This window comes from Saimiri boliviensis, chromosome 20, assembly GCF_048565385.1.
Source record: "Saimiri boliviensis isolate mSaiBol1 chromosome 20, mSaiBol1.pri, whole genome shotgun sequence".
Classification (NCBI taxonomy): Eukaryota; Metazoa; Chordata; class Mammalia; order Primates; family Cebidae; genus Saimiri; species Saimiri boliviensis.
The window spans coordinates 26,515,618-26,543,494 of NC_133468.1; the positions used below are offsets into that span (position 1 = coordinate 26,515,618).

Below are 27,877 nucleotides of genomic sequence, written 5' to 3' on the forward strand. Positions count from 1 at the left end.
ATTGGAATAACTCAAGCCTTTCACATAAGGGGGAGAAAAAGATTCTTTTCACAATAATACTGAGAATTGTGTGGGAGCTAATGGAAAAAAGGTCAAAGGATTCTGGAATCCTACAAATGGGATGATGACAAAAAATTAGTACTATTAAGAAGAATGATGTGCTGTTATAAAAAATATCTACTCAGATGTCCTTTTAAAAAGTTGTATTTCCATGTAAGGGTTAGAATTTTAATATTTTGGTCTGTTTCTGTAGAAGCAGAAATACATTTCTAAATTTGAAGGCAATCTTCAGATACTAAAAGATCCTGTCAATGATTCATTTACACAGCTTTAAATCTTGTCTTCCATTTCTCTTTGAAAAGACCTGATTATTATTTATAGAGTAATCAGTTGTACCTATGTTGTATTCTTCGTGGATAGAAAAGCTATATATTTGAAGATCTTTGTGCTGTACAAGAAAAGCCTGCCCAGCAATTGACGTGACAAATGCTGAATATTTTGGTGCACAATGACGGTTGCTTTCAGCTCATGAAAGGCTTACTCGTGCCTTAGATAGTCTTCAGGTTTCTTTCTTAGTGCAAACTTTTAAGTCTACCCACGAGCTCTGCCCTTTACAGCTTTTGCATCCTTCTTGCGTCGATTCTATAGCTATTGTCAGCAACTAAGCAATCTTGTTTTTTCTTTAGATGTAGGTAGCTGCACACTGTATCTTTCAAAACCTTCCACTCCTCTGCCACTTACTGAGCTGTTGGAAGCAAGGTTTAAAGTATAAATGGAGTGTCCACATTCACAGTACGGGATTCTTTAATGGCCATGAATGTGGTTATTCTGGGATCACAAAAATGGAGTGGACTTAAGTGAGGGTGGGGTGGGGAGCCACATTTTTGCACAATGGCAGTTACCTTAGAAGGTGTAGTTGGATCTGCCTAAGCCTGATTAGGACCTCATTGGTGTCTGGGAGCAGGGTGCTCCCTGCCCTGCTCTGAGGAATATGAAAATCCTCTACTACTGAAGGCCTTTTGTTCTGAGGGCACCTCCAACCCCCACATCCTAGTAGTCAGCTGCCCTCAGAGCACATGCCAAAAATTTTTAAAGATTTTTATTTTTAAGAAACATGCTATCTTTATATAATTTATCTAATGTACTCTGAATTTATTTTACATTTTATGATTTTACCTTTTTAAAAAAATGTATCATGAAGTATTTCAGATATACAAAGCAAGTATGAAGGAGAATGGTGTGAATGTGGACATACCCAGCTGACCCCTTGAAGATTATACCAATATGAATGAATGCCCCTTACCACCTCTCCTGTGCCTCAAGACACAGACACATACCTGAACTTGCTGTTTAACATTTCCCTTTTAGCTTCTTTTAAAATTTCTATAACAATTTTTAAAATAGGAAGAAAAAAAGGCATCAGTAGCAAGGGCATGGCTTTGGGACATGCTATGGTTTGAATGTTTATTCCCTCTGAATCTCATGTGGAAACCTAACCCTCAATGCAGCCGTATTGATATGTGGGGCTCTTAAGAAGTGACTGGGTCATGAAGGCTCATGGATTAATGGAATAAAGCATTCATGGATTAATGGTTATCATGGGAGTGAGACTGGTAGCTCTGTAAGAAGGGGAAGAGGGACCTGAGCTCATACCCACAGCCCCATCGCCATGTCATGCCCTGTACTGCCTGGATTCTGCAGAGTTTCCTCAGCAAGAAGGCCCTCACCAGATGCAGTCTCTTGACCTTGAACTTCTCAGACTCCATAACTGTAAGATACATGCATTCCTTTTCTTTACAGATCACCCAATTTCAGAAACAGAAAATGGTCCAAGACAGGACGCATCCATGCTCTACATTTCAGAGGTTGGACATCATTCTCTTTCCTCCATTTCATTGGCCCTGAAGACATCTATTCTAGATCCTCTGTCTGTTGCCCTACATGAATTTTTGGACAGTAAACTTGGCCTTTAAGAAAATATTAATGAGCTTTTTATTTTAAAATGATCGCTATTGTTATTGTTGTTACTATTACAGTATTAAGGACAAACTGTGCCAGGCACTCTGCTAGAGACTTTGCAAGTGTAGCCTCCTCCACTTCTTGCAGGAGTCCTACAAAGCATCATTATTCCTTTTCTCAGATAGCGTGACAGAACCTCAGTGAGGGCAGTTAGCTTGTCCAAGGTTAGTGGCACAACCGACTCTAAAATCTTTTAACCACATCAAGTTGCTCTAGCACGCTAGATGAAATGTATTAGTGGGGACTCAGACACGTCTGTTCTGCATGATACTTAGATGGGACCATGTGTTCTGTGGCTATTATTTTTTTCCCCCTTAGAGGTATGTTGGATAGGGTGTCTTGTAAATTAACGTCACTTGGCATTCCAGGCCCCAGGAGACTTGGCTCTCAGTACACCCTGGCAACTCCTGCAGTGTTGCTGGAAGGGGTCTGACTTGGGCCTTATAGATCATTTTGTGAGTTTATCACAGAGAGATGAGTGCAAGGTCTTGGAAGCAAATATAGAGTGCACAGAACTTCAGAAATGGTCCCTGAGAGGAATCTTGGTGACTTTAAAGAGCAAAGCAAGGAGGATTGGCTGCACTCATGGAAATTTTCCTTTCATCCCTCACTGTATCTGCCTGTTAAATGCCTGTCTTCCAGCCAGCATTCTCTTTCTTATTTATCGAGAAAAGTTAGATTATGTTAGATTGGAAAGTGACACTGATGTATTATAACCCATCACGTTAGATTGAGAACCGATACCTGACTTAAAATGTGCCCTTTCTGAAGCATCAACTCTGAAAGCATTGGTGTTCTTCCCGTATTATACAGTTATACAATAAAGTCACAAGAATGGGTTTGTACCCATTTGTATTCCACTCCAAGTCAAGTAGTAAAATCTGTGAAATTGACTGATTATACTCAGAATAATATCAGTTAGGGCAATAAATCTCAACTTTGGCTCTCATAAAATGTGTTTCTGCGAAGGTAATGATTCATGATCAGATGCACACATAGACATCATGAGAGTGCTAAGAAATAGATTCATAACCTTTGGCTTTAAAAATCACAGACTGTTTTCTGAGCTCCACCAGGCTGCTCTGAAGTTCGACAATTCTATGCAGTCTTTCTCTTTCTTTGGCTCTCCTGATTTGCTTAGAGGCATAAGTTCAGCCTCTTGTGATGTGTGGAAGAGGAAGAAGTAATGATTAAATGATAGAAAACAGTTCTGTAAAATGAAAGGGAAAATCGAGTTTGTGTAGGTTAATAAAGGGACGATTAATGTAATGAGGTCTTTAACTGTAAGTGAAAGCCATGCTAAAGCATTTTTTTTTTTTTTTTTTTTTTTTTTTTTTTTTTTTTTTTTTTTTTTTTTGGAGATGGAGTTTCGCTCTTGTTACCCAGGCTGGCTGGAGTGCAATGGCGCGATCTCGGCTCACCGCAACCTCCGCCTCCCGGGTTCAGGCAATTCTCCTGCCTCAGCCTCCTGAGTAGCTGGGATTACAAGCACGTGCCACCATGCCCAGCTAATTTTTTGTATTTTTAGTAGAGACGGGTTTTCACCATGTTGACCAGGATGGTCTCGATCTCTCGACCTCGTGATCCACCTGCCTCGGCCTCCCAAAGTGCTGGGATTACAAGCTTGAGCCACCGCGCCCGGCCCATGCTAAAGCATTTATACTCTGTGTCCATGGATGGTCAGAGAAGGCGGAAGGGGCTTAAATAGAATTGGAGAGGTTTCTATGGCCATGAAAGAGAATTTCTTAATCAAGAAGGTAAAGGGCATAGCAGTGGATCTCAGAATGATACTCTGAAGCTGTTTTCTGTTGATTCCCTTTGCTGGAAGCAGAGCTCCTTGAGGTCAGGGCTGCCCCTGCACGCTCCCTGGCCGGAGTGGTACCGGCCCATTTGTCTTTAACTCCCCTGTCTCCCCCATCCTACACCCAGTCCAGGACCGCACCTTCCAGCCCCACTTTCAATACATACCCAGGTGTAACCACTTCTTACCGTCTCCTTCATGACCACCGTGGTTCAAACCAACGTCTCTGGGCACTTGGGTGCCTTTGTACACCCCCAGGTTTGATAACAAAAGTAGCTTTCATTGTTTTTGTTTCTTTTGATTAACAAGGCTGAGCATTTTTCAAATTTGTATTACTCATTTTTAATTTTGAAATGAATGTTTTGTTCGCTGTACACGTTTTTGCCCATTGGCTTTTCAGTTTTCTTGTTTTTCAAAGAGACTCAAGTTATTGTTATATAGTCAAGTGTATTACATAATTGTTACATTTAGAAAGTAAGTTCAGGTTTAGCAATTAGGTATATACTTACCTAAGTTTTACTTTAGATATACGTAAATGTGATGTTTGTCCCCTCCCCTCCCCACCCTTCCTTTTTGAAACAGGGTCTTGCTCTGTCTCCCAGGCTCCGGAGTGCAGTGGTGCAGTCATAGTTCACTGCAGCCTCAACCTCCTGGCCTCAAGTGATCCTACTGCCTCAGTCTCCCAAGTACCTGGGACTACACATGTGTACCCCTGTGCCTGGCTAATTTTTAAATTTTGGTAAAGACGGGGTCTCTAACCCTTGGCCTCAAGTATTCATCCAGACTTGGCCTCCCAAAGTGCTGGGATTGTAAGTGTGAGCCACCATACCTGTCCCATATACATCTTTTTAAAAGGTTCATTTTTCCCCTTTTCCCTTTTTGCTGCTTTCGCCTTTTCTTTTTTTCTCTTTCCCTCCACATATGTAAATGTGGAGGGAAATGTGTATTTCCTAATGTATGTTTTCTTATTTTTCTGTGTAGTCATTTAGTTTCATACAGATGTGTACATGTGCAAAGTGGTAGGTATGCTTGCGTGTGCAAGCACAAACACCCATACACACAGTTTTTATTGCCAGTGTTTTAAAAAATTAGATTGTATTTTATATGCTTTACTGTATCTTTTCATACCTAATACCTATAAAAAAAATCATGGAACCCCATTTATATAGATCTAATTTATACTTTTAAATACGTATCATATCCCATGCTGTGTATGTCATAATTGATGAAGTTTTCCCACAATTTCTTTTCCTTTGGAAAATCCCTCTGGAATTTTATTTTGCTGTATGACATAAGTTAAGGATATAAATTTTTCTAAATGGCTAGTGAATATTTCCTTGGTGTTTTCTGAACTGTCTTTCCTATTGATTTATAGCTCTTTATTATGTATTAATCATTTATATCCACTGTGTTCTGTCTTTAGGCCCACTTTTCTTTGAGCCTAAAGATGTCAACTTTTCGTTGTTGCTTTTAGGATAATTTGGATCACTTTTTATGTTGAAATAACTAGACTTATAAAAGAGTTGCACGAGAGTTCTGCTATTCCTTTCACTCAGATTTCTGTAATGTTCATCTTACATGACCCTAGTCCGTTTATCAAAACTAAGAAATTTGGATTGGTGCAGTACCATTTACTAGAGACTTTTTCCCCATTTTTCCCAATTTTTCTCCTACTGCTCTTTTCCTGTTCAGGGATTCTTTCCACACTCCTGTGTTTCATTGAGTCACTGTGTCTCTGTAGTTGTCTCCAACCTGTGACTGTTTCTTGAACTTCCCTTGTTTTTTATGATCTTGATACTCTTGATGAGTGCTGACCCATTGCTTTTTAAAATGTCCCTCGATTTGGGCTTGTCTGATGGTTTCTCATGGTCAAGCTGACTCATCATCTCAGGGCTCGTGGCATTAATATGACTTGTCACTGGCAGTGGCAGTGGCAGTGTGGTCACTTGGTTAAGGCAAAATCAGCCAGCATTTTTCCCTTTCCAGGTTCTGTTTTTAGAAATGAGTCTCTTAGTCCAGCCCACATGCAAGGGGAGAGTAGTTTAGCACACCCCTGCCCACCAGAGGGAGAAGTATCAATGACTTTGTGGACACACATTAAAATGGCTACAAAAAATTAATTTATATTTTGCATCAATACTTTGAAGTTATGTACATATTCTGCTTTTCTTTGAAGTTGTGCCCACTAATTTTAGCATTCATCAATGGATCTTGCCTCTAGTAACTATTTCTATGGATTTCTAATGGTCAATTTTCTCTTTCCCTCATTCTTTACATTTATTAATTTGAATTCCTGTGTAAGGAAGATTTGTCTGTTCCCCCTCAATTATTTATTATTCAATCATTATTTATAATAGTATGGATTTAATGTCATTGGATCACCAGTAGAATAAGTCCCTCATGTTTCTTCTTTTCAAAAAATCTTGGGGCTTTTTATTACTTTTCTGTTCCTTCTTATAAACTTCAAAATACTTATTTTTCATTTTCAAAACATTCATTTGGTATGTACTTTAAAATTGTGTTAAATTTGGCAACTCAATCTGGAAAGAAATAGTATCTTTACGTTCCAATAATTATTCTATCTGAAATTGTGGCATGTCTCTCCATTTTCCCAGTTATTCACTTGAGACCCCTTCTGGCTTCTCTGTACTGAAGACATATGAGTATGTTAGATTCTGTTTATCCAAAATTGACATACTGGGCCCATGACTTCTCTCTACCCTTGCCTAAGTTTACGTGAGCCTCCAAATGCTAAATTTGGAACTAGGTGCTTTTGATTTATGTGTCTAAATTTATTGACTAAATTATTGTAAAGTAAATACTTAGTTCATGGGGTTTTTCTCTTATTTATTCTATGCTTTTCTTTCTTTGTCTCCTAGGTGAAGTTTGGGGTTCTTGTCTCCATGAGATGGAACAATATTCCTTTCTCAGAACTTTGTTACTATTTAGATTACTATGCAGGTTTTATGATAACCTTAAAGCATACAAGATTTTAAACAATAGATGCTTTTGGTGAGATTACAGCAGGGGTGTGGGTTCAGCTCCCAGTCCCCAGCCTTTCTGTTGGGCAGGTTTCACTGGAGCAGGGTTTGCATTTCATATCCTGGCATACTGTATTAGGAAGCCTCCAGCCTGTGTTTCTAATATTATGAGGGAACACAACAGTTCCATTTCCTTATTTTTGAAAATCTTTTTTTCTCTCAATTCTTAGCCAGCTGGCATTGGAGTAATGGATATAAGAATCTTAGTTCCCATTATTCATTGGTGAGCATTTCTACCCGGATTGATGTGTGCTCAGCTACACTTCTTGCCATTTTTTAAAAATTTAATTTGATTTGATTTAATTTAATTTAATTTAATTTTATTTTATTTATTTGACTACAGGCATGAACCACCATGCTTGGCCAATTTTTTTTTTTTAAGACTGAGTTTCAGTCTATCTCCCAGGCTAGAGTGCAATGGCAGGCACAATCTCAGCTCACTGCAACCTCAACCTCCTGGGTTCAAGCGATTTTCCTGCCTCAGCCTCCTGAGTAGCTGGGATTATGGGTGCTTGCCACTATGCCAGGCTAATTTTTGTACTTTTAGTAGAGATGGAGTCTCACCATGTTGGCCAAGATGTTCTTGATCTCTTGACCTCATGATCCACCCACCTTGGGCTCCCAAAGTGCTGGGATTACAGGAGTAAGCCACCATATCCAGCCACCATCTTTTATTTTTTTAAAGTCAAGTACTGTTTTCTCTGCAATCACATACCAAATGACTCAGAGTTTTTCATCCAAATCACCCCTAAATACACACATACCTAATCCCTGAATCAAAAGAGAAAAGTCCTTCATAGTCTTTGAGGTATCTTACTGACCTGTAGAAACGGTGGTGCATTGGAAGCCTGGGTATCCCAGCAGCCTGGCCCAGTTTTTGTCTTGGCCTAGGAGACTTGTCCTTGTCACAGTTCTTGGCTCTGGTTGAGCACCCTTTAACTTTCTTTTTACGCTGACCCCTTTGTCCTTCCCACCCTAACAAAAATATCCTGAACTCAGGTGCCTGCACAACAGAATGAAATTTTTGGCAAATTCATTTTATTTTCCTAATATATTCCAAAGCGCATTTGAACTAGCCAGACTAACCTGACCATTTTTGAGCAAGGGAAGACATAGATGTGGATGATTAAATAAGACACATCACTATTTCATTTATAAGACATTGTTGTGTAATTATTTCATATAACTGAATTTTTAAATTAGCTGAATGTAGTATTTCATCAACATAACCTTTTCCCCCCTCCTTGTGATTGGGTGAATGAAAACTTTCCTAATATGTCTTCACTTCTTTTGGAGCATAGTGCATATAATTTATTCTCTTTTCAATGTCATTGCAAGGTTATAATTAAAAGCATGAATTCCTGTTTCATGACCCTAGAGTCTACTGAATGTTTAATCCTTTTTTAAAAAATTCACTAACTGACCTCAGCTGTGCATTCTGAGTTCCTATGGCTACATTTATGTAATTTATTTATGTCCATTGTAGATTGTCAATGTGCTCTCTCTATCGTCCTCTTTCCTCAGCCCTAAGTGTTGAACAACCGAATCATCGGGTTTGACGAAAATAGGCAGAGGGCCCGGGAGGGGTGGATTGATAATGAGTCCTTCTCATTGATAAGGACCCTGAGCAAGGCCTTGCGAATTCCAGATGCTGTGGCTGCTCCCAGCTCGTATCTTCTCTGTCTCTCTGGTTCCTTCTCCTCTTGCCTCCTTGGCCTCCCTTGGCCTTTGGAACATGCCCAGCCTGTTCCATTGCAGGGCCTTGGCACTTTGAGCTCTCTGTCTGGGTTTTCTTACCTCTGTCTTCATGTGCTTTGCCCTGTTTTGTGATTCAGTTCTCAAACTCCAACATTTGTGTCTCCCTGAAAACTCTAGCCAGAACTCTCTGCTGACCAGCTGGAGAATGAAATCGCTTGTTAGTTTTAGTTTAGTCTTTCTGCTCTGATAGAGTAAGTTGGGATACTCCTTTTTTCTTTTCTTTAGCAGAGTTGTTCTTTTTTCTTTTTAACTTTTTACTCTGAAATTTACATAATGATACATTCACAGAAGGTTGCAAAAACTATTCAGAGGGGTCCCATGTACCATTCACCCAATGTTTATATTTTACATCACTACAGTACAATATCAAAACCAGGAGACTGACACTTGTACAATGTGTACGTGTAGTTCTGTATCATTTTACTACATGTGCAGATGTGTGTAACTACCGCTACAGCCATGATACAGAACTGGGCTGGTCTCACGCCTTCAATCTCAGCACTTTGAGAGGCCAAGGCAGGAGGATCACTTGAGCCTGGAAGTTCAAGACCAGACTGGGCAACATAGCAAGACCTTCTTTCTACAATAAAAATAAATAATTAACCTGGCATGGTGGCACATACCTGTAGTCCCAGCTACTCAGCAGGCTGAGATCAGAGGATCACTTGAGCCCAGGAGGCTCTAGAGGTCAAGACTGAAGTGAATTGTGATCATGCTGCTGCAGTCCAACCTGGGGAACAGAATGAAACCCTGCATTTAAAAAAAAAAAAAAAGAGATACAGAGCTATTCTATCAGCACAGACATCCATCCCCTTTGTGCTGCCCTGTAATGGTCAGACCTCCTTTCCCAGCAGCTTCCCAACCTGGCAACCACTAACCTGTTTTACATCTCTACAATTTTCTCATCTTGAGAATGTTATGTAAGTGGAAATCTACATTAGGTGATCTTTTGAAATTGGCTTTTTCTCCCACTTAACATAATCTTCTTGAGACCCATCCAAGTTGCATGTATCAATGGCTTGTTCCTTTTTACTGTGTGCAGGATTCTGCACAGTGGAGGTAGCAGTTTAACTCTTCACATTGAGGAACACTTGTTTTTGTGCATTTTTTTCCCAAGGTTTTGGTTATTACAAACAAAGCTGCTATGAACATTTCTATACAGGCTTTGGCATATATGTAAATTTTCATTTCTCTGGGATGAATGTTCGGGAGTAAAATCACTGGGTCAAATGGTAAGTGTATGTTTAGCTTTTTGGAAAACTACCAAAGTATTTTCTTCTGTGGCTGTACCATTTTTAATTCCCTCCAGCAATGTATGAGAGATCCAGTTTCTCTGCATTACTATTTTTTTATGTTAGCCATTTTAATAGTGTGGAGGGATGTGTCATCGTGGTTTTGATTTGCATTTTCCTAATGGCTATTGTGCTTATTTGCCATTTACATTTTCTCTTTGGTCAGATGCTTCTTCTTGTCTTTTGCACATTTTCTTTCTTTCTTTCTTTTTCTTTTTTGTTTTCTTTCTTTCTTTTTTTTCCTTTTTTTGAAACATAGTCTTACTCTATCACCTAGTCTGGAGTACAATGGTGTGATCTTGGCTCACTGCAACCTCCATCTCCCAGGTTCAAACAATCCTCCCACCTTACAGCCCCAAGTAGCTGGGACTACAAGCACACACCACCACGCCTGACTAATTTTTGTATTTTTGGTAGAGATGGGGTTTCACCATGTGGGCCAGGCTGGTCTCAAACTCCTAATCTCAAGTGATCCACCTGCCTTAGCCTCCCAAAGTGCTGGGATTACAGGCATGAGCCACTGCACCTGATCCACTTTGCCCATTTTCTGATTAGATTTTTAAAAAATTGTTGACTTTTAACAGTGCTTTATATATTCTAAGTATGTATCTTTTGTCAAATTTGTGTCTCGCAAATATTTTCTTTCAGTTTGCCACTTGTATTTTCCTCTTAATAGAGTCTTTCACAGAACAAAACATTTTAATGTTGATGAAGTCTAATTGACTGAATTTTTAAATTCATGAATTGTGCTTTTGGTGTCATATCTAAAAACTCTGCAATTTCTCTGATAACTTCCCCTAAAAATTTTACAGTTTTATAAATGTGTATATATGATCTATTTTAAGTTTATTTTTGCATCAGTTCTATGAGAATTTGGCTGAGGTCAGTTTTCTTATTTCTTATGAATCTCCAGTTGCTTCATTGTTGAAAAGACTTTCTTCCTTCACTAACTGGTTTTTGCCCTTTGTAAAAAATCTGTTGGCCATACCGTTATGGGTCTCTTTCTGCGTTCTGTATGTTGCCTCAATGACCTATTTGTCTTGTCTTTTGCTAATACCACACTGTCTGAATATAGCTGTATACCTGGTAGACTTATTCCCCCCACTTTTTCCTTTTCAAAATTGTTTTTGCTCTTCTAATTCTTTTACCTTTACATGTTAATTTTAGGATATTTTCTATGTCTATAGAAAAAATCTTGCTGAACTTTGATAGGAATCACAGTAAGCATATAGACCTGTTTTGAGGAAAACCAGTATCTTTACTGTGTTGCATTTTCTAATCCATGAACTCTTTCTCTCTCTCTCCATTTATGTAGAACTTCAATTTCTTTCTTATTTTTGTCGTTTTCAGCATAGAAGTTCTGCACATATTTGCTAGATGTTCACCTATTTCTGTTGAGTGATTGTCAATGATACTATATTTTAATTTTGGTTTTCACATGTTCATTGCTATTATATCAAAATATATAATATAATTATATAGAAATGAGATATTGGTCGAAGGACACAAAATTTTAGTTAGAAGGAATAAGTTCAAGAAACCTATTTCATGGCATGTTAATAATATGGGGTATACTTGAAAATTAATAAGAGAGTAGATTTTAAATGTTCTTACCACAAAAACAATACATGAAGTAATGTGTGGGTTAATTAGCTTTATTTTACCATTTCACAAGGTACTCATATATCATGTTGTACACCGTAAGTATATACAATTTTTATTCATCCATTAAAAAGAAATGTGTGCTATTTTATGCTACTAAAAGATACGATTGTTTTTTGTATGTGCATCTTGATTTCTGTAACCCTTGCTGAACTTGCTTATTAGTTCAGTGAGTGTTGCTGTCATTTTTGCTTTGTAAATTCCTTCCTATTTCCTGCATAGATCACGTCATTTGCAAATAGAGACAGTTCATTTTTTCCTTTTTTACTTAAATGCCTTTGTATTGATGCTCAAATTGTCCCCTTCTAGGGTAGCAGGAGCCTCTTCAGGTTGACTCTTGAGTTCTTGTGACATGACATAGTGTTTGCTTTCTTGCTATATGGTGTAAGATGTTCTGGGGTCCTCTTGTACATTTTCTGACCTGACCCATAACTAACCACTTCTCTAAAAAGCACCGGTTTCTTTCTGTGGCAAATGGTATTTAGAGATCATAGCAGTTCCCCTGTGGAGGCTATAGACTGTAGACTTATAGATCCCTGATATTCTCTTATCTATTAGTAAATCCCCCAGTAAGTTCTCAATAATTGTTTCTCAGAAGAGTGAGTAAGTTAGTGAACACAGAAATGAAACACATCTAGTGCTAGTCTTTGCTTGTTGGCAAAGCCAAAACAAAAAAGACATCATCCAAAGAAGAAATACTGTCAAAGCAATTCAGATCATCAATGGTCTGTCAAAGAATGACCCAACTAATGGGAATGAAAAATCTTCTCTTTAAACCCTTTTTCTCCTTCCAAGTCAGCTCCTTGCAGCTGGTCTGGCTTCTTTGCCCCCCTTCTTCTTTTATGGAGCTATTCTAGTTTTTGTGCTTCTCTTTTCATTGTGAATTTTCAAGGCCTTCCTCCTTCTGTAGATCCCTATTGCTACCACAAATTGCATACTAAGGCCCTAAGGTCAAAGACAAGGAAAGACTGCAAATGCTTGGCGCTTGGCTTGTAGCCCTCCCTCCATCTTCAAAGCCAGCAGCATAACCCTTCCCTCTGCCTCTGATTCTTCTGATTCCTCTCTCACTCCTAGGACCTTATCTCACATGGGCCAACCCAAATAATCCAAGACAATCTTCCCGTCTTAAGATCCTTAACTTCACCATATCTGCAAAGTCCCTTTGCCATGTAAGGTAACATTTCTCTAGGTGTAGATGTCCACATTAGGACATGGATGTCTTTGGGGGCCATTATTCTGCCCACCATGAGAAGGCTCATGTGCCGCAACAGATGGGTAAAGAGTTGGGCCCTGGAGCTCTGTGATATTCACCTTTCCCTCCCTTCTCCACCCAGCAGAGACCACGTTACCTGTGTAGACCCTGGCAAAGAATTTTCTGCAGCCTTGGTCCTGTGCAGAACTTCACGCCTGTTTGTTTGAATCATTTTGGACCAGGATGCCCCGTTACATACTGCTTGTGGCAAACCTAAAACACCTGTGGAAAAATGTGGCCGAGGACTAAGAGCAAACACATCACGACCTAACAAACCACATTGCAGTTCTCCAAGGAGATGAATGGAGCAGTTACGTTTTATGTTATTGTGTTGTGTTTGTCATGGAAATGAACAGCACGATCATTAACCATGGCAAGTAATGGACATGGTTGGGAGGAGTAGCTGCTGCCCTTTTGTTCTATTTTTATCCATTTTTTCCTGTTTTTATTTTTGTGTGGGGTTGTCTGGGAACTAAGAGTGATATTACCTAAATTTGCTTCCTGCCTGTATCTTACATGTGTATTCTTGTGATTAATAATGTTTTCAATATACTTAGACTTTCTCAAAATGGCCCATTTTGAATTACTTATAGCTTATATTTCACCCAGGCAAATCTGAAGTTGCCATCTTATTTTTTCATTTTAGACATATCCTAATGTTCAAAACAAAGGGCTTTATAAAGCCTTACCTGGGAAAGTCCAAAGTTCATACGTCTTGAGAAGAAATCTACCCTATCCCCAAAAGAAACTGTTTTCCTTAGTCTTCATGGATGGAACTTCGGCCTCAGCTCTGCCTTTTGTTAGCTGGACCGACGGCTGCCTGGTGGAGAAGATAACCTCCAGAACAGTACCAAAGAAGGCCTGCCTAGGAGGGTTCTACCAGGATAGGAAGGGGAAGTGCTCAATGTCCCCTTATGTAACTTGGTGGTGTGGGGGCTCCCCTGTTGACACCCAGCATGCTGTGATGTAGTTGCACTCCTGGTAGATGGTAATGCCAGGGGCTTCCTCAAGCTTGAATGTTTGTAGTGTCCACCCCTGCATTTGGTCACCAGTTTAATAATCCTTTCTACCACAGGCCAGGCTTGTCTTAGCCAGTGAGGGGATCAGGTGTGAGACTTAAGAGAAATGGGGAGACAGAGACAGGTAAAGAGACACAAAGACAGAGGCAGAGAGAGAGAGAGAGAGAAACAGAGAGTGGTGACCAAGGCATCACAACAAAGGTTTGCAGAGACTCCTCTCCTGGGCACATGTCTAACTGGGTCTGTGGCCAGGGGGGTGACAGAGACAGCAGTTAAGGGACTTGATGAGAGAATATATTTGGATGGGCATGGGCTGGGGGGCTGGGTTACAGTCTTTATCCTTCACCTTCTTTGGCAAAATTATTTTACCTCTAGTAGCCTCTGTTTCCTGTCTGTAAAATGGAGATAATAACAGCAGCTAAGGATTTCTGAGTTTTAAGTGTATGCCAGCTGTTTTGAGTAATGCACTGAGGATCCACCATCACTGAGGTATTAAGCTGTTCTTGCATTGCTATAAGGGAATACCTGAGACCAGGTAATTATAAAGAAAAGGGGTTGAATTAGTGCAAAGATCTGCAGGCAGTATAGGAAGCATGGTGGCATTTGCATCTATGGAAGCCTCAGGAAGCTTCTAATCATGGCGGAAGGCAAAGGGGGAGAAGGTGCATCACATGGCGAGAACAGGAGCAAGAGGGACAGAGGGAAGGGGGAGGTGCCACACACTTTTAAACAGCCAGAGCTCACAAGAAGTCACTGTCATGAGGACAGCACCAAGGGAATGGTGCTAAACATTCATGAGAAATCCACCCCAAGATTCTAATCCAGTCACCTCCCACCTGGCCCCACCTCCCAAACTGGGGATTACAGTTCAACCTGAGATTTTGGAGACCATAGCCCTGAGATCAGCTGTGCTCGAGGTGCTGTGAGTCTGCTATAGTCATTGCAGGTGCTCTCATCCCTGCCGGACACAGCTTTGTCACTCGGCAGTCGACAAGAGTCTAACACGAGAGTGGAACCCCTTGGTAATAATTACGCTCCTTCAAAGAGGAACAAATGCAGTGACAGACTGGAAAGGTGGCTAGAAAGCATTCAAAAAGCAATTCACTCTGCTTGCAATTTTATAGTATTCCTCTGCTATTATTTGCTTTTAAAGAAGAGCCCTCTACTTCCTAGCAGCTGCTGCTTATGCTTGGTCCAGTCATGTAGACATAATCCTCTGTGGGCAGCATCACATGGAGAGAGGGTCAAGTCTTCTGCCCAGTGCCCCTTTATCTGCACAAGGGAAGAAAGACTTCTGAGTGCCTCGTTCTGAAGAAAGTGAGATACAGAAAGCATTTGACTTGTCAGGAAGCGAGAGTTACCAGCCCCAGGCTTTCCCAGCTCAGCCCACAAAGTAGGAATGGCTGGGTCAATGCTTCTAGGCAAAGGGTACAGGTGCAGATGCCAACAGCTGTGCACAGTCATCCCAGGGATGTTCTTGTATCTGCTGTGTCTTGCTTAGCCATGACCAGATTTATTTAATTTCTGACCAAATTATTTATTGCATTTTATTCTATCACTATATAAACTGAGCTGACTTCAAAATTGTCGGCTGTTTGCAGAGTGTCTTGGGGAGAGGAGGATTCCTCATGGGGAGCCCCTCATCTGGAGCAGCTTTAGTTGTCCTCATCTACTTTTTACATGCCTTTCTGTCATCACTCTTAATGGTTTCTATTTGAGTGGATTTTGCACTCTTGGTACGTTCCACTGTTTAAGAATCTAAAGACCTTAAAACATGTATTCTACACACTTTGCTTACGTCGTGTTTCTTTTTCTTTTTCTAGAATTCTTATTTTAGCAGAAAAAGTCTTGACTGGAAATGTGTCTGCCTAAACCTGGGCTCTGTGTAAACTTTCCTTGTTCATGCTGTTCCTCTCCATATGACCACACCAGAAATTTGGCATGGCCATTTATTTTGGCCTAGCATTGAAACAATTAGTTAAAATAACAAAAAGGTCCCTGGGTAAATACAAATTGACTAAAGTGCTTTTGAAGATTAGCTAGGAAATTTAAGAAACACTGCCATAAATAAGAAATATATTTCTTCTGGGCAAAGGTCCCTGATGAAATAAATCCTTCGCCAGTTACATCAACAGTTACCCTGTAATCTCTTCATTTCTTTTCTGTTCCTCCTACTACATAGCATCTTTCCTAAAGGAAAAAAATCAATTTTATTTATGACACTTAAACACATGTTGAGAAAAGGCCAGGATTTTCCAGCATTAAAGTCTTGTAAAGTGGGTTTTAATGTTTGTGTCATCTGGGTGGAAGCGTCTGAAGATAAGTTATTTCTAGGCCTCTTTGCTAAATCATTACATGTAGGCTCTTGAGCAGATGGGCTTTGTTTTAGGTAGTAGACGGTTCTGGTTGTTTTATGACTCTAATCTGATAATTCAGTGACCTAGCTGTGTTTGTACAGAAGTCTGTTAACTTAAACTCTATGAAGTATTTGATATTTAGCCCCTGGAAGAGGGCAGTTGATGACATTTACTGTTTTCTTACTTGTCAATCACATTCTACACCCTGATGAACCAGATTTAGACTTAGCAAACGAGGAATTTGTAGCTGCTGAGACAGCCTCATTCACCTCATTCCCTGATTTGCACTTTGTCAATATCCTTTAACAAAAGGAATTGTTATTCCCATTTTACAGATAAGAAAGCCAAGTGTTGAGCCCTCAGGAACAAAATCAGGCCCAGATGCAGTTCCAGTTCTATTGCCCCATCCAGGTCACAGTTGCCTGATCCCATTGAGGGCCTCTCTGTATTAACATACAGTATCATGGTGTTATTGATAGTGTTACTTCCTGTCAACTGTGATCATCTTGTTCTGGTAGAAAAATAAGGTGTCTTCTCTGCAGACCACCTTAGGTTTTAAGTTTAAGGGAGATTCTACTCTACTTCTGGTTCCAGTTAGCTCAGGGAGCTGGGTCAGGAGAAGATGCAAGTGCCCTGAGCTCATGTCTTCTTTGGGCTTTAATTCAGAGACTGACAGTGTGCACCCAGGCAGGTGTCCCTCTCTGCCTCTTTTCTTTTTTCTTTTCTTTTTTTTTTTTTTCTTTTTTGAGACAGAGTCTCAACCTGTCACCCAGGCTGGAGTGCAATGCCATGATCTCAGTTCACTGCAACCTCCACCTCCTGGGTTCAAGTGATTCCCCTGCCTCAGCCTCCTGAGTAGCTGGGATTACAGGCACGTGCCACAACACCCAGCTATTTTTTTATGTCTTTAGTAGAGATGGGGTTTCACCATGTTGGCCAGTTGGTCTCGAACTCATGACCTCGTGATCCACCTACCTCTGCTTCCCAAAGTGCTGGGATTACAGGTGTGAACCACTGCGCCTGGCCTCTCTGCCTCTTTTCTAACCATCGACCAAAGCTCCTCTCTGCTGCTGCTGTTGGCCATGGTACTGGGAGCAGTCAGGGAAGCCCTAGGCCAGCTTGGCAGTCCAGGAGGGAGTTGGATGTGCTGCCCTGCCATGCAGAAGCCCTTGGCTGGAGCTCCAGGGGAAGGAGCCTGGGTTGATGGGTCAAGAGGGATGGTGTTTCCTCCCACGTCACCTGCAGAAGCAGCCATTCTGTTCCTGAGCTATTAATACCTTGTAGGCTAGAGAACTGGGCCTGTCTTGCTAATTTGATATCCCATTAGATTTGTACACTTTCAGAAGCTATCACTAGGGAAACAGATGTGGTTGGACCTGCTTGTTTTGTGGTGACTTTGCTGCTTATATGGCATATCTACTTTTCCTCTAAAACTCTGTAAAATGAACAGACTGGCTTCACACATTTGGCACTTCATGCTGCCATCATTTATCTCTTTACACCTTTACAGCTCTTGCCACTAACTAACACAGCTCTTGCCTTGTGTTCGACAATCATATTCTTCAGTGTGTCTTCCCTGGGCAGTGTTAACACACACAGTAGGCACTGCAAAGATATTTAGGAAATGGTTAAGTTACTCCTGTTCTTGCTTGCGTTCTAGGTACCTAAATGTGCAAGCTCAGACAGGAATAGCCAGAGTAAAAATGCAAATATGAATACTTGTATATTCCCTTCTTTTTCTTCATTAATTTAACACACATTTATTGACTACACACGATTCGGCTCTGTGATTAAATGCTGGAGGATCATTGTGTACAGGGAAAACAAAGGTGTGTCTGAATGCATTTCAGATCTAAGGGATTTTAAAGGAGTTACCATTCTAGAAAATCCACCCTGCAACTTACCACCACCTGGGTCTTTATTTAAGAGTTGACAAACAGTCAATATCGGAGAGTTGGATAGAAGGCGAATTCACGTAAGTTCACTTGAATTTTTCCACATACTTACCATTTTGAGATTAAGAAATACTCTCATAGAAAAGGATCCCTGTGTAGACTAACTTGAAATGTTTTGCAAGGCCTGGGCCATTGTGGTAAGGAAACTAGTGGAGGCTTGACTGGTCTCTAGTATCTTCCCTCTCTGGTCACCTTTTGGTCTTTCTCCCACTGCAAAAGTATATCCTTTACCACCATTCTCAAGTTTAATGCCTGTCTTTCTCCTCTGAGCCTGCCTGCCTGTATGCAGTTGTGCTGTGCTGCAGTCCCATTTGCCCAGGACTTCTTGGTCTGTGCTAGGGATTCATGCATTGTGTTAATGAATACAACTCAACTACTGGTTTCTGTGGGTTTGAAATTACGAGAAACAGGTTTCCCAAATTCTTTCTTCTCTTGCTTTTAAAATGTTTTTAGTATACCCAGAGCAAATGATCAGTAGCAGGGGTTTGCTCTTGATAGAATAAACATGTCACTCTGGCGACTTAACATGTATTGAGCATTCAGGAACTCATTAGTGCCAAAGCTACTTGAAAACAACTTTAGTTCTTGTCATTATACAGCTAAGGAAAGTTCATCAGTTTCGAAGTTGTCTGCCTTGAACTTGCTTAAACTGTGAGGCATGAGATCCAGATTATTCTCAGAACACTAGGCCTTAGAACCAACTCTTAAAAATTGCTTAATTAAAAAGGAGAATGTCTTAAGTGTTTATGTTTTTTTAAGGTTTTACAAACTAGTATTCTTCATCTTCCTGCACACTGACCTTTTGTTAATGTACTTGAATGCCAATTGAAACTAGTCAAATGTTACTTTAACATTTGTAGTGGTAAAACTATAGACTCAAATTATTATTTTATGTTTTACGGGCCAAGTTTTTATTTTACTAAATATTTGACTGAATTTTCATCACAATGTATAAATAGATGTGTTTATTACCACCCTAGTTTGTGGTAAGTGTTAAAGAACAAAATATTTAGATAACCAAAGACAATTTATATTTTCATGGAAGCCAATGGATGGGTTACATTGCAAGTTTTGGGAGCACATCATGAAAATATTTCTGGACACCCCCTGGAACTCCTCCCTTTGGGCCCACGGATAATCTTAAGGGAAAGTTGTTAAAGTGCATCCTGTTACTTCTTGCAGCTTCTGTACGTCCAGTCGAAGCTCATGGGACATGAACAGTGTGTCCTGGTTCAGGTTGCTGTCTCCTCCACTCTGAGCAGGGAATGGGGCTTCCAGTAGTTCTGATTAAATAGTAAAACAGTTATTTGGTTCTGCTCCAATGGTGATCAGGGTGCATGTATACTCTTACTCTTCCTTCCTGGTCTTCAGGTACCTATGTGGTGCCCAGTGGGCTGTTTTCACCAACCATAAATCCTGTGCTTCCAGGATTATGATGTCAGTGTCATGTCCCCGAAGGCAGCTGATCTGCTGTGACATGGGGAAAACCACACCCCTGGCCATGCAAGCATAGCAGCGAGCTTTCCAGTCGATACCCAGCAAAGTGACCTTCCCTCCCCCATGCCCAAGAGGTGGGTCTAGGTATTCACCTTAATGCTAGTGGTCAGAGACCCCCAGCTAGTTCCTCTCTGCCATGGGTTTCGTCTTTTCTGAAATAGAGAACTATGATTGTGCCCAGTTCCTCAAGAGAGTGTTGGAGAATCAAGTGAAGAATAGCCAGAAGCACCTAGCAAGTGCCCATTGGAAATGATCTTCCTTTACTGAACCACACAGGTACTTTGTTCATCAGTCTCAGCAATGAAGGACAACAGATTGGTTGGTTTCTTGTGAAAACCCTTCCCGTGCTTATAGTTGGTACCTCAGGACCGGTTATCTTGTTCTTCATGAATGCATCAGTCTTTTCTCCTGCACGGCAGCTCATCTCACCCATGTGGGACTCAGTTATTTTTTCCCTCTTCTCTTTACTACTATCCCATGGAATTAGAGGTTAAAATTAGAAGATTTCATTTTTAAATGTAGAAAGATGGGGGAAGACTAAGGAAGTAATTTGATATAAAGCCATATATACACTTGTTTCAATCAAGTTAAAGGAAAACCTCTCGGGCCAAATATAATTTTTCTATGAAGTCAATGTAAGTTTTAAATGTGTAATCTGGTGTTATATTATAATAAAGCCAAGTAATTCCTATTATGGGCAAAGTATTCAACTTTGTTACCATAATGCCTAGCATGCCCCTGTGTTCTTTTTGTTACCTTCTGATAGCAGAAGTGATATTTATTGTGGACAAATTGGAAAATATTTTATTAAAATGTAGACTCAAAAGAAAATAGCTTATAATTGTACTGTTCAGACTAACCACTGTTAACATTTTATGTACACGCGCATATGTAGAAACAGATATATAGGACTTATTTGCACTGCAGAGAACACATACTTAAAAAAAATCCAAAAACGATGTTACTGCATGTGCTGTTGTGAATCTGTATCGGCATGTTTTGACTTCTAGTGATGGCAGCCCCAACTTATCGTGATGAAACAGAAAGTATCTGACCTCATGAACTAGGAAGTCCGCAGACAGGAGACGCTGCAGGAGGGTTGGTTCATTGGCTCTGTGAGGTCATGAAAGACTCACATGCTTTCCATTCTGTCTGTTTTGCTATCACCATGATCAGTTTCATGCAAAAGTCTTTCTTCTCATGGCCATAAAATCACCACCATGAACACGTGGGGCAAAATCATCAAGACCCACACCTGATGCTCTCTCTTGTTGCATGGCTGGATTGCAGAGGAAAGGCATAGTTGCCGTGACAAAATCAGGGCCACTGAGAAGGAAGACAGGATGGGCCCATGTCCCCTGCTTTACTGCTTTTAAACGTGGTTTTCTTCTTAAGGTTTACAGCAGTTATCAGAATTCAAAATTAAGATGAATGGCTTTAGATGTTTTATATTCATTTGAAAAGTCATACTCTTATAGAAATGCTCTGTTCAGAAAGATTTGAATAGGAACAAAGACTTGTTTTCTGGGAAGTTAATCTTCATGTTCTCCAAAGATTTAGCATTTTCATGGTATCATTTTGGCAGTAGCAGTTTTTCTTCATGAATTTTGACATACACCTGTATAGGAATTAAAAACTAAAAGATAAAAGCTTAAAGATAGATGGAAACGTTAATATTTTTATCTTTTTATACTTTTTTGTTTTCAATACTCTTGAAATAATGCCATAAATAATATAGAGAATTCATGGACATTTTATAAGGATAATTCTGAGAAATAATAGGCATATTTGAAATTACTATGATAAAAATCAGATGTTAAAGAAAAAGTTATACATTCAGTTTTTAAATTGTACTATTAAATGTGTAACTTCATGTGTAGTAAATATTCATATTTAATTTTAGCTGCCAGTGTAACATATACTAAAATAAAATGGAATAATTTCCATGGTTCTATAAAAGAATCTATAAGGGAGTCATAAATAATTATAATAAAACTCTTTTGAAATATTTTTATGGGACTAAAAATTGAAAACTTCCTAATAGGGAAATTTTCATAAATGAGACATGAAGTAAGTTAGTCATAGAGAGACCTCAAACAGTAATATATCCTATGGGAACCCTGAATAAGCAATAACTGCTTAAGATAATTTTATATAATGTATAAAAATCCAGAGTTTTTGAAAAAGCTCTGCAAAAGGTAGCAGGAAGAAAAAGGATTATTATAATGCCAAAATTCCTCATGAGAAGTTACTCATTTTGCTTGCCTCTAATGTTACCAGAATAAAGATGTTAGATTATCTGAATCTGAGAGTGCTGTAATGATTCCCTATAGAGTAACACAACTGTGGTGGGTAACAAAACTCACTCTAGAGTCCCAAGGTGTTTCTCATGTTTTTGAAATAAGAGCTTAGACTAAATGATATTTTGGTGCTCAGAATGCATCTTACCTTCTGTGCCAAATTTACTAGCCAAGGAATAGTTTACTCACATTCATATTTTTTTAAACAAATTTTACCTCCCTCATTCACCTCTTTAACTGGCAAAAAGAATACGGAATTATAGCATAAGTGAAGGATACCATGAGACATCCATTTCAAATGAAAGTTCTTTGGATGCATGGAAGTTAGATCTTTAATGCTTTTATTCTTTTAAAAAAAATAGTATAACAAGAGTCTTTCTATGGTATGATTAGATGAGTATTAATCTGCATGTGGGAAGACCTAGTCCTCCTCTGGTATTAAGTTGCTGTGTTAGCTGGGAAAAGTGACTTAACTTCTGTGAGCCTCAGTGGCTCAGAGAAAGGGCGGGTGCTTTAAACAAGTCTCAGAGTGTCCTTTCCCACTAGAATCAGGATGAATGAGAAGGTCTTGGTCATGGTCAAGGAGACCATTTACTTGTCCTTTGCACTTCTAAGATATGGGGAGATAGTATAGGTGAAAACCATGTGGCCTGGAGTTGATAATATGGGAGAATTTAAGTTGAAGGGGGACAGCACCATGCCCACTGACAGCTTACCTTCTATGCACAAGCACAGACATCCATACACAAAGGCTCTGATGAAGCTCCCCTAAGGTGGAGAAAACCGCAATAAATTCACTTGCCTTGGGTCAGGGTTGTTGTGGTCCAGCCTTCTAATTGAAGGGATTTCTTCTAGCTGACCATGTTATGCATACTCAGAGGAACCTCTGAGTTTTAATAAAGTCTGGATGTATGTGTTCCAGAGCATTGCCTTCTTCACAGTCAAGTGCTGGAATCAGGATGAGTGAGAATCAGGATGAGTGGAGCACCAGTAGGCTGAGACACTGGGGCCGCAGTGTGCCAGCTGCATCAGAAGAGGCTCTCTCTGCCATTGTCGTGGTCTTAAAGTCAGCCCGTGTATTGTTTTTGCCCTTCCAGCTCTTCTTTTAAACTCTAGTCATTCATTTAGAGTTGGCCTAATTAATTTTGTCTTACAAATATGTTCCCGGGAATAGCTTTGACACTGTCCTCCTCTTTTCTGAAACAGAGCCATCACGTTGGAGAATCAGCTGGTGATCCTTGCCACGACACCTAGTGACACTGGGGCATACTACGTGCAGGCTGTGAATGAGAAGAATGGAGAAAACAAGACAAGCCCATTCATTCATTTGAGCATAGCAAGTGAGTTTTGAAATCCCAAATGGTAATTCTGAAAGCAATAAAATCTTGCTTTAATTAATAACCACTGCAATAAATTTTATCTCTCTAGCATAGTAGTTATGATTTAATATTTATCCAATGTCAGTAGTTTGGAGAGCTTTAGGGCTGTTTTCTTTGAAATGATATGCAGAAAAATGTGAATCTAACTGATACTTTTGAATGCCAGATCTTACTTGTTTTGGGAATTTAAAGAAAGTATTTGCTTTTTATGCAGTCAACACATATTGTTCCTAACAACAAAAAATCTTTCAATTTAAATGAATTGTATCCATGAACCTAAATTAGGCCTAAATTAGGGACAAATTATATTCTTTTAATCTAACAAGAAAATCCTTGAGAAATTCTACCCAGTAAGTTGTACCAAAGTTAGCAGTATTTAAGCATAATCGGTTGATCATTTTTTTCCACCTAATTTAACTAAAAGCCTGATTCTTGAAGAGAATGCACAAAAATCATGGGTATTTGTATATTTTATTTGAGGGGACATTAGTTTGAGCAAAATTAGTTTCACATGTTTGGCCTTTAAATTCTACCAGCAAGAGTTAGTTGCTAAAGAAGGGAAAGTCACCCAAAGCAAGAAGTCTGAATTAAACTAGATTCAGATATCCATATCAGAAGGCTTGTCATCAAATGTTTGCAGCATGAAGCTTCATGGGATGAAATGAAATTGTCATGTGGTTGAGAAAATAGGGTTGAAACTAGTCATGGTGGATGGTAAATTTCAAAATATTATGATCATATCATATGAGTGAATTATATTGATTCATTTGTATAGTAGTGGATTTCATCTTTTAAAAAATTATCTTAAAGGAATGATTTCCCCCTGCAAGTGGTTTGAAAAGTATGTGGGACTGGGCATGGTAGCTCACGCCTGTAATCCCAGAAATTTGGGAGACTAAGGCAGTCGGATCACCTGAGGTCAGGAGTTCGAGACCAACCTGGCCAATATGGTGAAACCCCATCTCTATGAAAAATACAAAATTATCTGGGCATGGTGGCGGGTGTCTATAATCCCAGCTACTTAGGAGGCTGAGACAGGAGAACTGCTTGAACCCAGGAGGCGGAGGTTGCAGTGAGACAAGATCACGCCGGTGAAACTCCATCTCAAAAATAAAATAAGTATGTGGGATAGAGTGATAGTATTTGCCTCACATGGCCCTGGAGGGGTACAATTGCCTTAGGCCCAGTAGAATTTCCTGGGCGAATCTTTATGGCAAACTCTGGGTACAGGCATCTGTGGGAATTAACTGAGTGGGCTCTCACATGCCTACCTAATTGGTCCTAAGTGGCCATGATGTGCTGTCATCCTGCCTTTAGCTCCTTAATTTGAGGAATTGAATCTTGCTCTCCAGAATGTAGTCTGTGACAGATTTAGGATGAGTGGGGCCTTTGTGATGCCGTGGAGAATTATGCACATGGATTAGGTGTGGGGTTCACAAAACCCAGTGCATGCTGTACTGCGAGTGAAAGGACTGTCTGCAACAGGAATTACAATAGAAAAAAGGGTGATTTATTATGATTTTTTCCAATGGTGATGATAAAGAATGGAAATTGTATTGTCAAATACATTGTTACTATTTTAATGATTCCAGATATTACAAGTAGAGTCATTTATGCTGTTTAGCAAATATGATATTGTACTCAATTGTAATATAACTACCAAGATAATAATGGGCCAAAGAGGGTGAAATTCTGCATCAGAAACAAGGAAGTTGGCCTTCCTCTGTTAGAAGAAGGAAAAAAATTATTCCACAAAAATTGTGGTTAACATGACAAAGTTATAAAACAGTCCTTACCTGGTACTTGCCTACCTGAAAATAAAGCGAATACAGTAAATTTGCAAACTGCCATACTAATGCTATACCGTGGCTTTAGATAATTGGAATACGTAAATTTTTTTCAGTAATTTCAGTTTCTACCCTGACCAAAAAGTGTATTGAAAGCTGCTCATAAATATTATAATTAACTGGCTTGCATTTTGTTCCTTTGTATGTATATTTTTAACTTTTCATTGGCACCAGGTAAAAATATGTAAAAAGTGAGATATATGGACTTACTTTAAATCTTAGGAGAAAAAGCTACATTTTGTTCCTTCATGAATTGTTTGCTTTTTATCAGGGCCAGGTAAAATAGGAGAAGTAAGGAGGTTGCAGAAACTGCCTTATTTTAATTCTTAGGAGAACCTTCCTGTTGACATATTGGCTTTAGCTAAATGTTAAATGGCAACCAATTATGCTTTTTTTTTTTTCTAAAAGTTTTATTTTGAAAACCTCTAAAAGTCAGAAGTCCTGATTAATCTGTAGAAGCCCCCAGAATTGTTTAAATCGTGCTTCTTTCTGGAATGCAATGAGTGGTCTAAGCAATGAACACTGCAGTTCAGGACCTGGCCGCCTTACTCCTGGTGAGACTGTGAAGTACTGAAGGATGCGACTCCTCACCAGATTTGTTATGAAATTAGATATTCTCAAGACCTATTCATAATAGTAGTAAGATAGAGTGTGTTCTGCAGACTTAGACATCTTTTTCTTCTGATGTAGCCTTTTGTGGAAACTCCAAACAAGATTGATGAAAATTTTTTAAAAACTTTCCAGCCGGCATTTCTGAAAAATCAGAAGATATTACAGCCAATTATCATTTAACGAAGATAAATTTTTCCTTGCTGTCGAGAGAATAAAGCAGAGAACCTTTATGTAGTGAACCCCATGGGTATGATCCGGTCCTGGTAATTAAATTCCTGGTGGATTGTGCTGTAATTAGTTTAAAATTGGAGTGTCATGCAGCCCCACCTCTTGTTTGCTGTTGTAGTAAGAATCCGTTTCTTCCTCGAGGACAGCACTGTGTTGGCGGGGAGTAGCATCCAGGTCTAGCCCTGTCTCAAAACATCTAAATAAGTGATGCGCTGTCACCCAGCTAACAGGAGGACATAATACATTTTCATCAACAACCTTGTACTTGAGAGTTCAAAAACATCTTCACCTTTTCAATTACTAAATACTGTGGCTACACTGGAAGCTTATGGAAAGCAAAAGATAAAGAGGTTTTAGATTTAAATAAATATTTTTTGAAAAAAAATTCATGACTGTTAGAAGTGAGATGCAGTCCCGTAATGATACTGCCTGCTGTTTTGTGCATATTTAGTAGATGACATTATTATCTCTTAACATATCTCCCCTTTTGCATGGTTAAGAAGATAAATTCCTGCATGTTCTGCACTGATATTCCTGTAGGGAAGAGAGGACTTCTCTGAACTCTCCACCCCGCTTCCCTGGTGAGAGCTTGCTGCCATCCCAGGGGTGGATCCACTTTGAAGTTTTAATGTGATGTGAAGCAAGCAGATGTTAAGGACATAGGTGGGACTGTTGAAGCGTCCTACATGAATTTTTCATAGCCAGCTCCCACAGCTCAGGTGCACACCAGAAAAAGAAGGGGTTGGGCATGGCTCAGAATAGACGCTTCTGTTCTGAGGTCAGACCCAGGCAAGCTTTATGAACCTGTCAACCTATTTTTGGCTTTTGCTTTGAGGATTTTACATTGCGTTAACCTTTGTGGAATAGAACTTCTGAACCAAATTAATATGTGAATAGGAGTTTTCTTCTTTTTAAAAAAAAGCATAGAGTTAGGAGATGAGACGAATTCTATACAGTGATGAATCAATCATTGTTTAAATGCCATTGTACATACCTTAGACACATCATCAGTTCTGATCCAATATTCAGAATGTCCAGTGTAATGAGATTCTCTACTAGCGATGAAGCTTGGATTAAAAAAGGAATGATTGCCTCTCTCATTCCTTTTTCCCCTCTTTCATCTTAATGTCTTCTCTTCAAACAGCATTTGCAGATAGGATATCATTTCAGCTGATCCTCCTTCAGGCTGACAAACCCTTGCTTTTAATTCTGAAGACCACTTAACATTTTTTTTTGTCCTCTATAATGCTAATTTAACTGCAGACCTCATATAGGTTTAGTAGTTGAAAGTGGATTCCTGAGAATCATGTCTGTGAACAGTCATTTGAAAGGACTGCTTTGTAAAATAAGGCTTTTGTGTTCCCTGGACAAAACTCTCTCCTATTTTCCTTGTACCTTTAACATTAAAGGCAGAAGCCTTCCAGATGGACTGTAACATGGCTTGGGTTTCTAAAACAATAGGAACTGTTTGAAATATTACTAAAAATCAATCTGAGGCCTAGCCTCCCATCAAAAGTGAGCAATTTAGAACCACGCACAGTTTTATAGGTTGTATGATACTTTACTGCCAGAATTTTCAGAAACATAAATAAGTATGTATTTTATAGTAAAATCATGAGTTTAATTATTTAGCCATTCGTTGAACCTGCTGTACAGAGTGAAGCATGAGGCATACTCTGGCCCTGGGTCTCCTGAGCCGGTGTTAGAACTAAGTCTAGGCCATGGTCCCTAACACTTTTCCGTAAACACACCATCAAGAAATAAGCCTTCAGCATTTCCCATGTTATATGTACATTTTCAGTGCTGCAAAAGAAGTAGCACTTGAATATAAATTTCCTCAGCAAGCCAAGGATATGTT

The 27,877-nt window shown here is 39.5% G+C and overlaps 1 protein-coding gene across 4 annotated transcripts in view; it reads left to right on the forward strand.

The window, feature by feature from the left end:
• Nucleotides 1–27,877, forward strand: part of SDK1 (sidekick cell adhesion molecule 1) — a 948,273-nt gene that overhangs the window by 508,380 nt on the left and 412,016 nt on the right. For all 4 annotated transcript variants that reach the window (XM_039460606.2, XM_074390484.1, XM_074390483.1 and 1 more), the window contains exon 5: nucleotides 23,160–23,293. In XM_039460606.2, coding sequence (XP_039316540.2) covers nucleotides 23,160–23,293 — 134 coding nt within the window. The remainder of the gene's footprint in view (nucleotides 1–23,159; nucleotides 23,294–27,877) is intronic.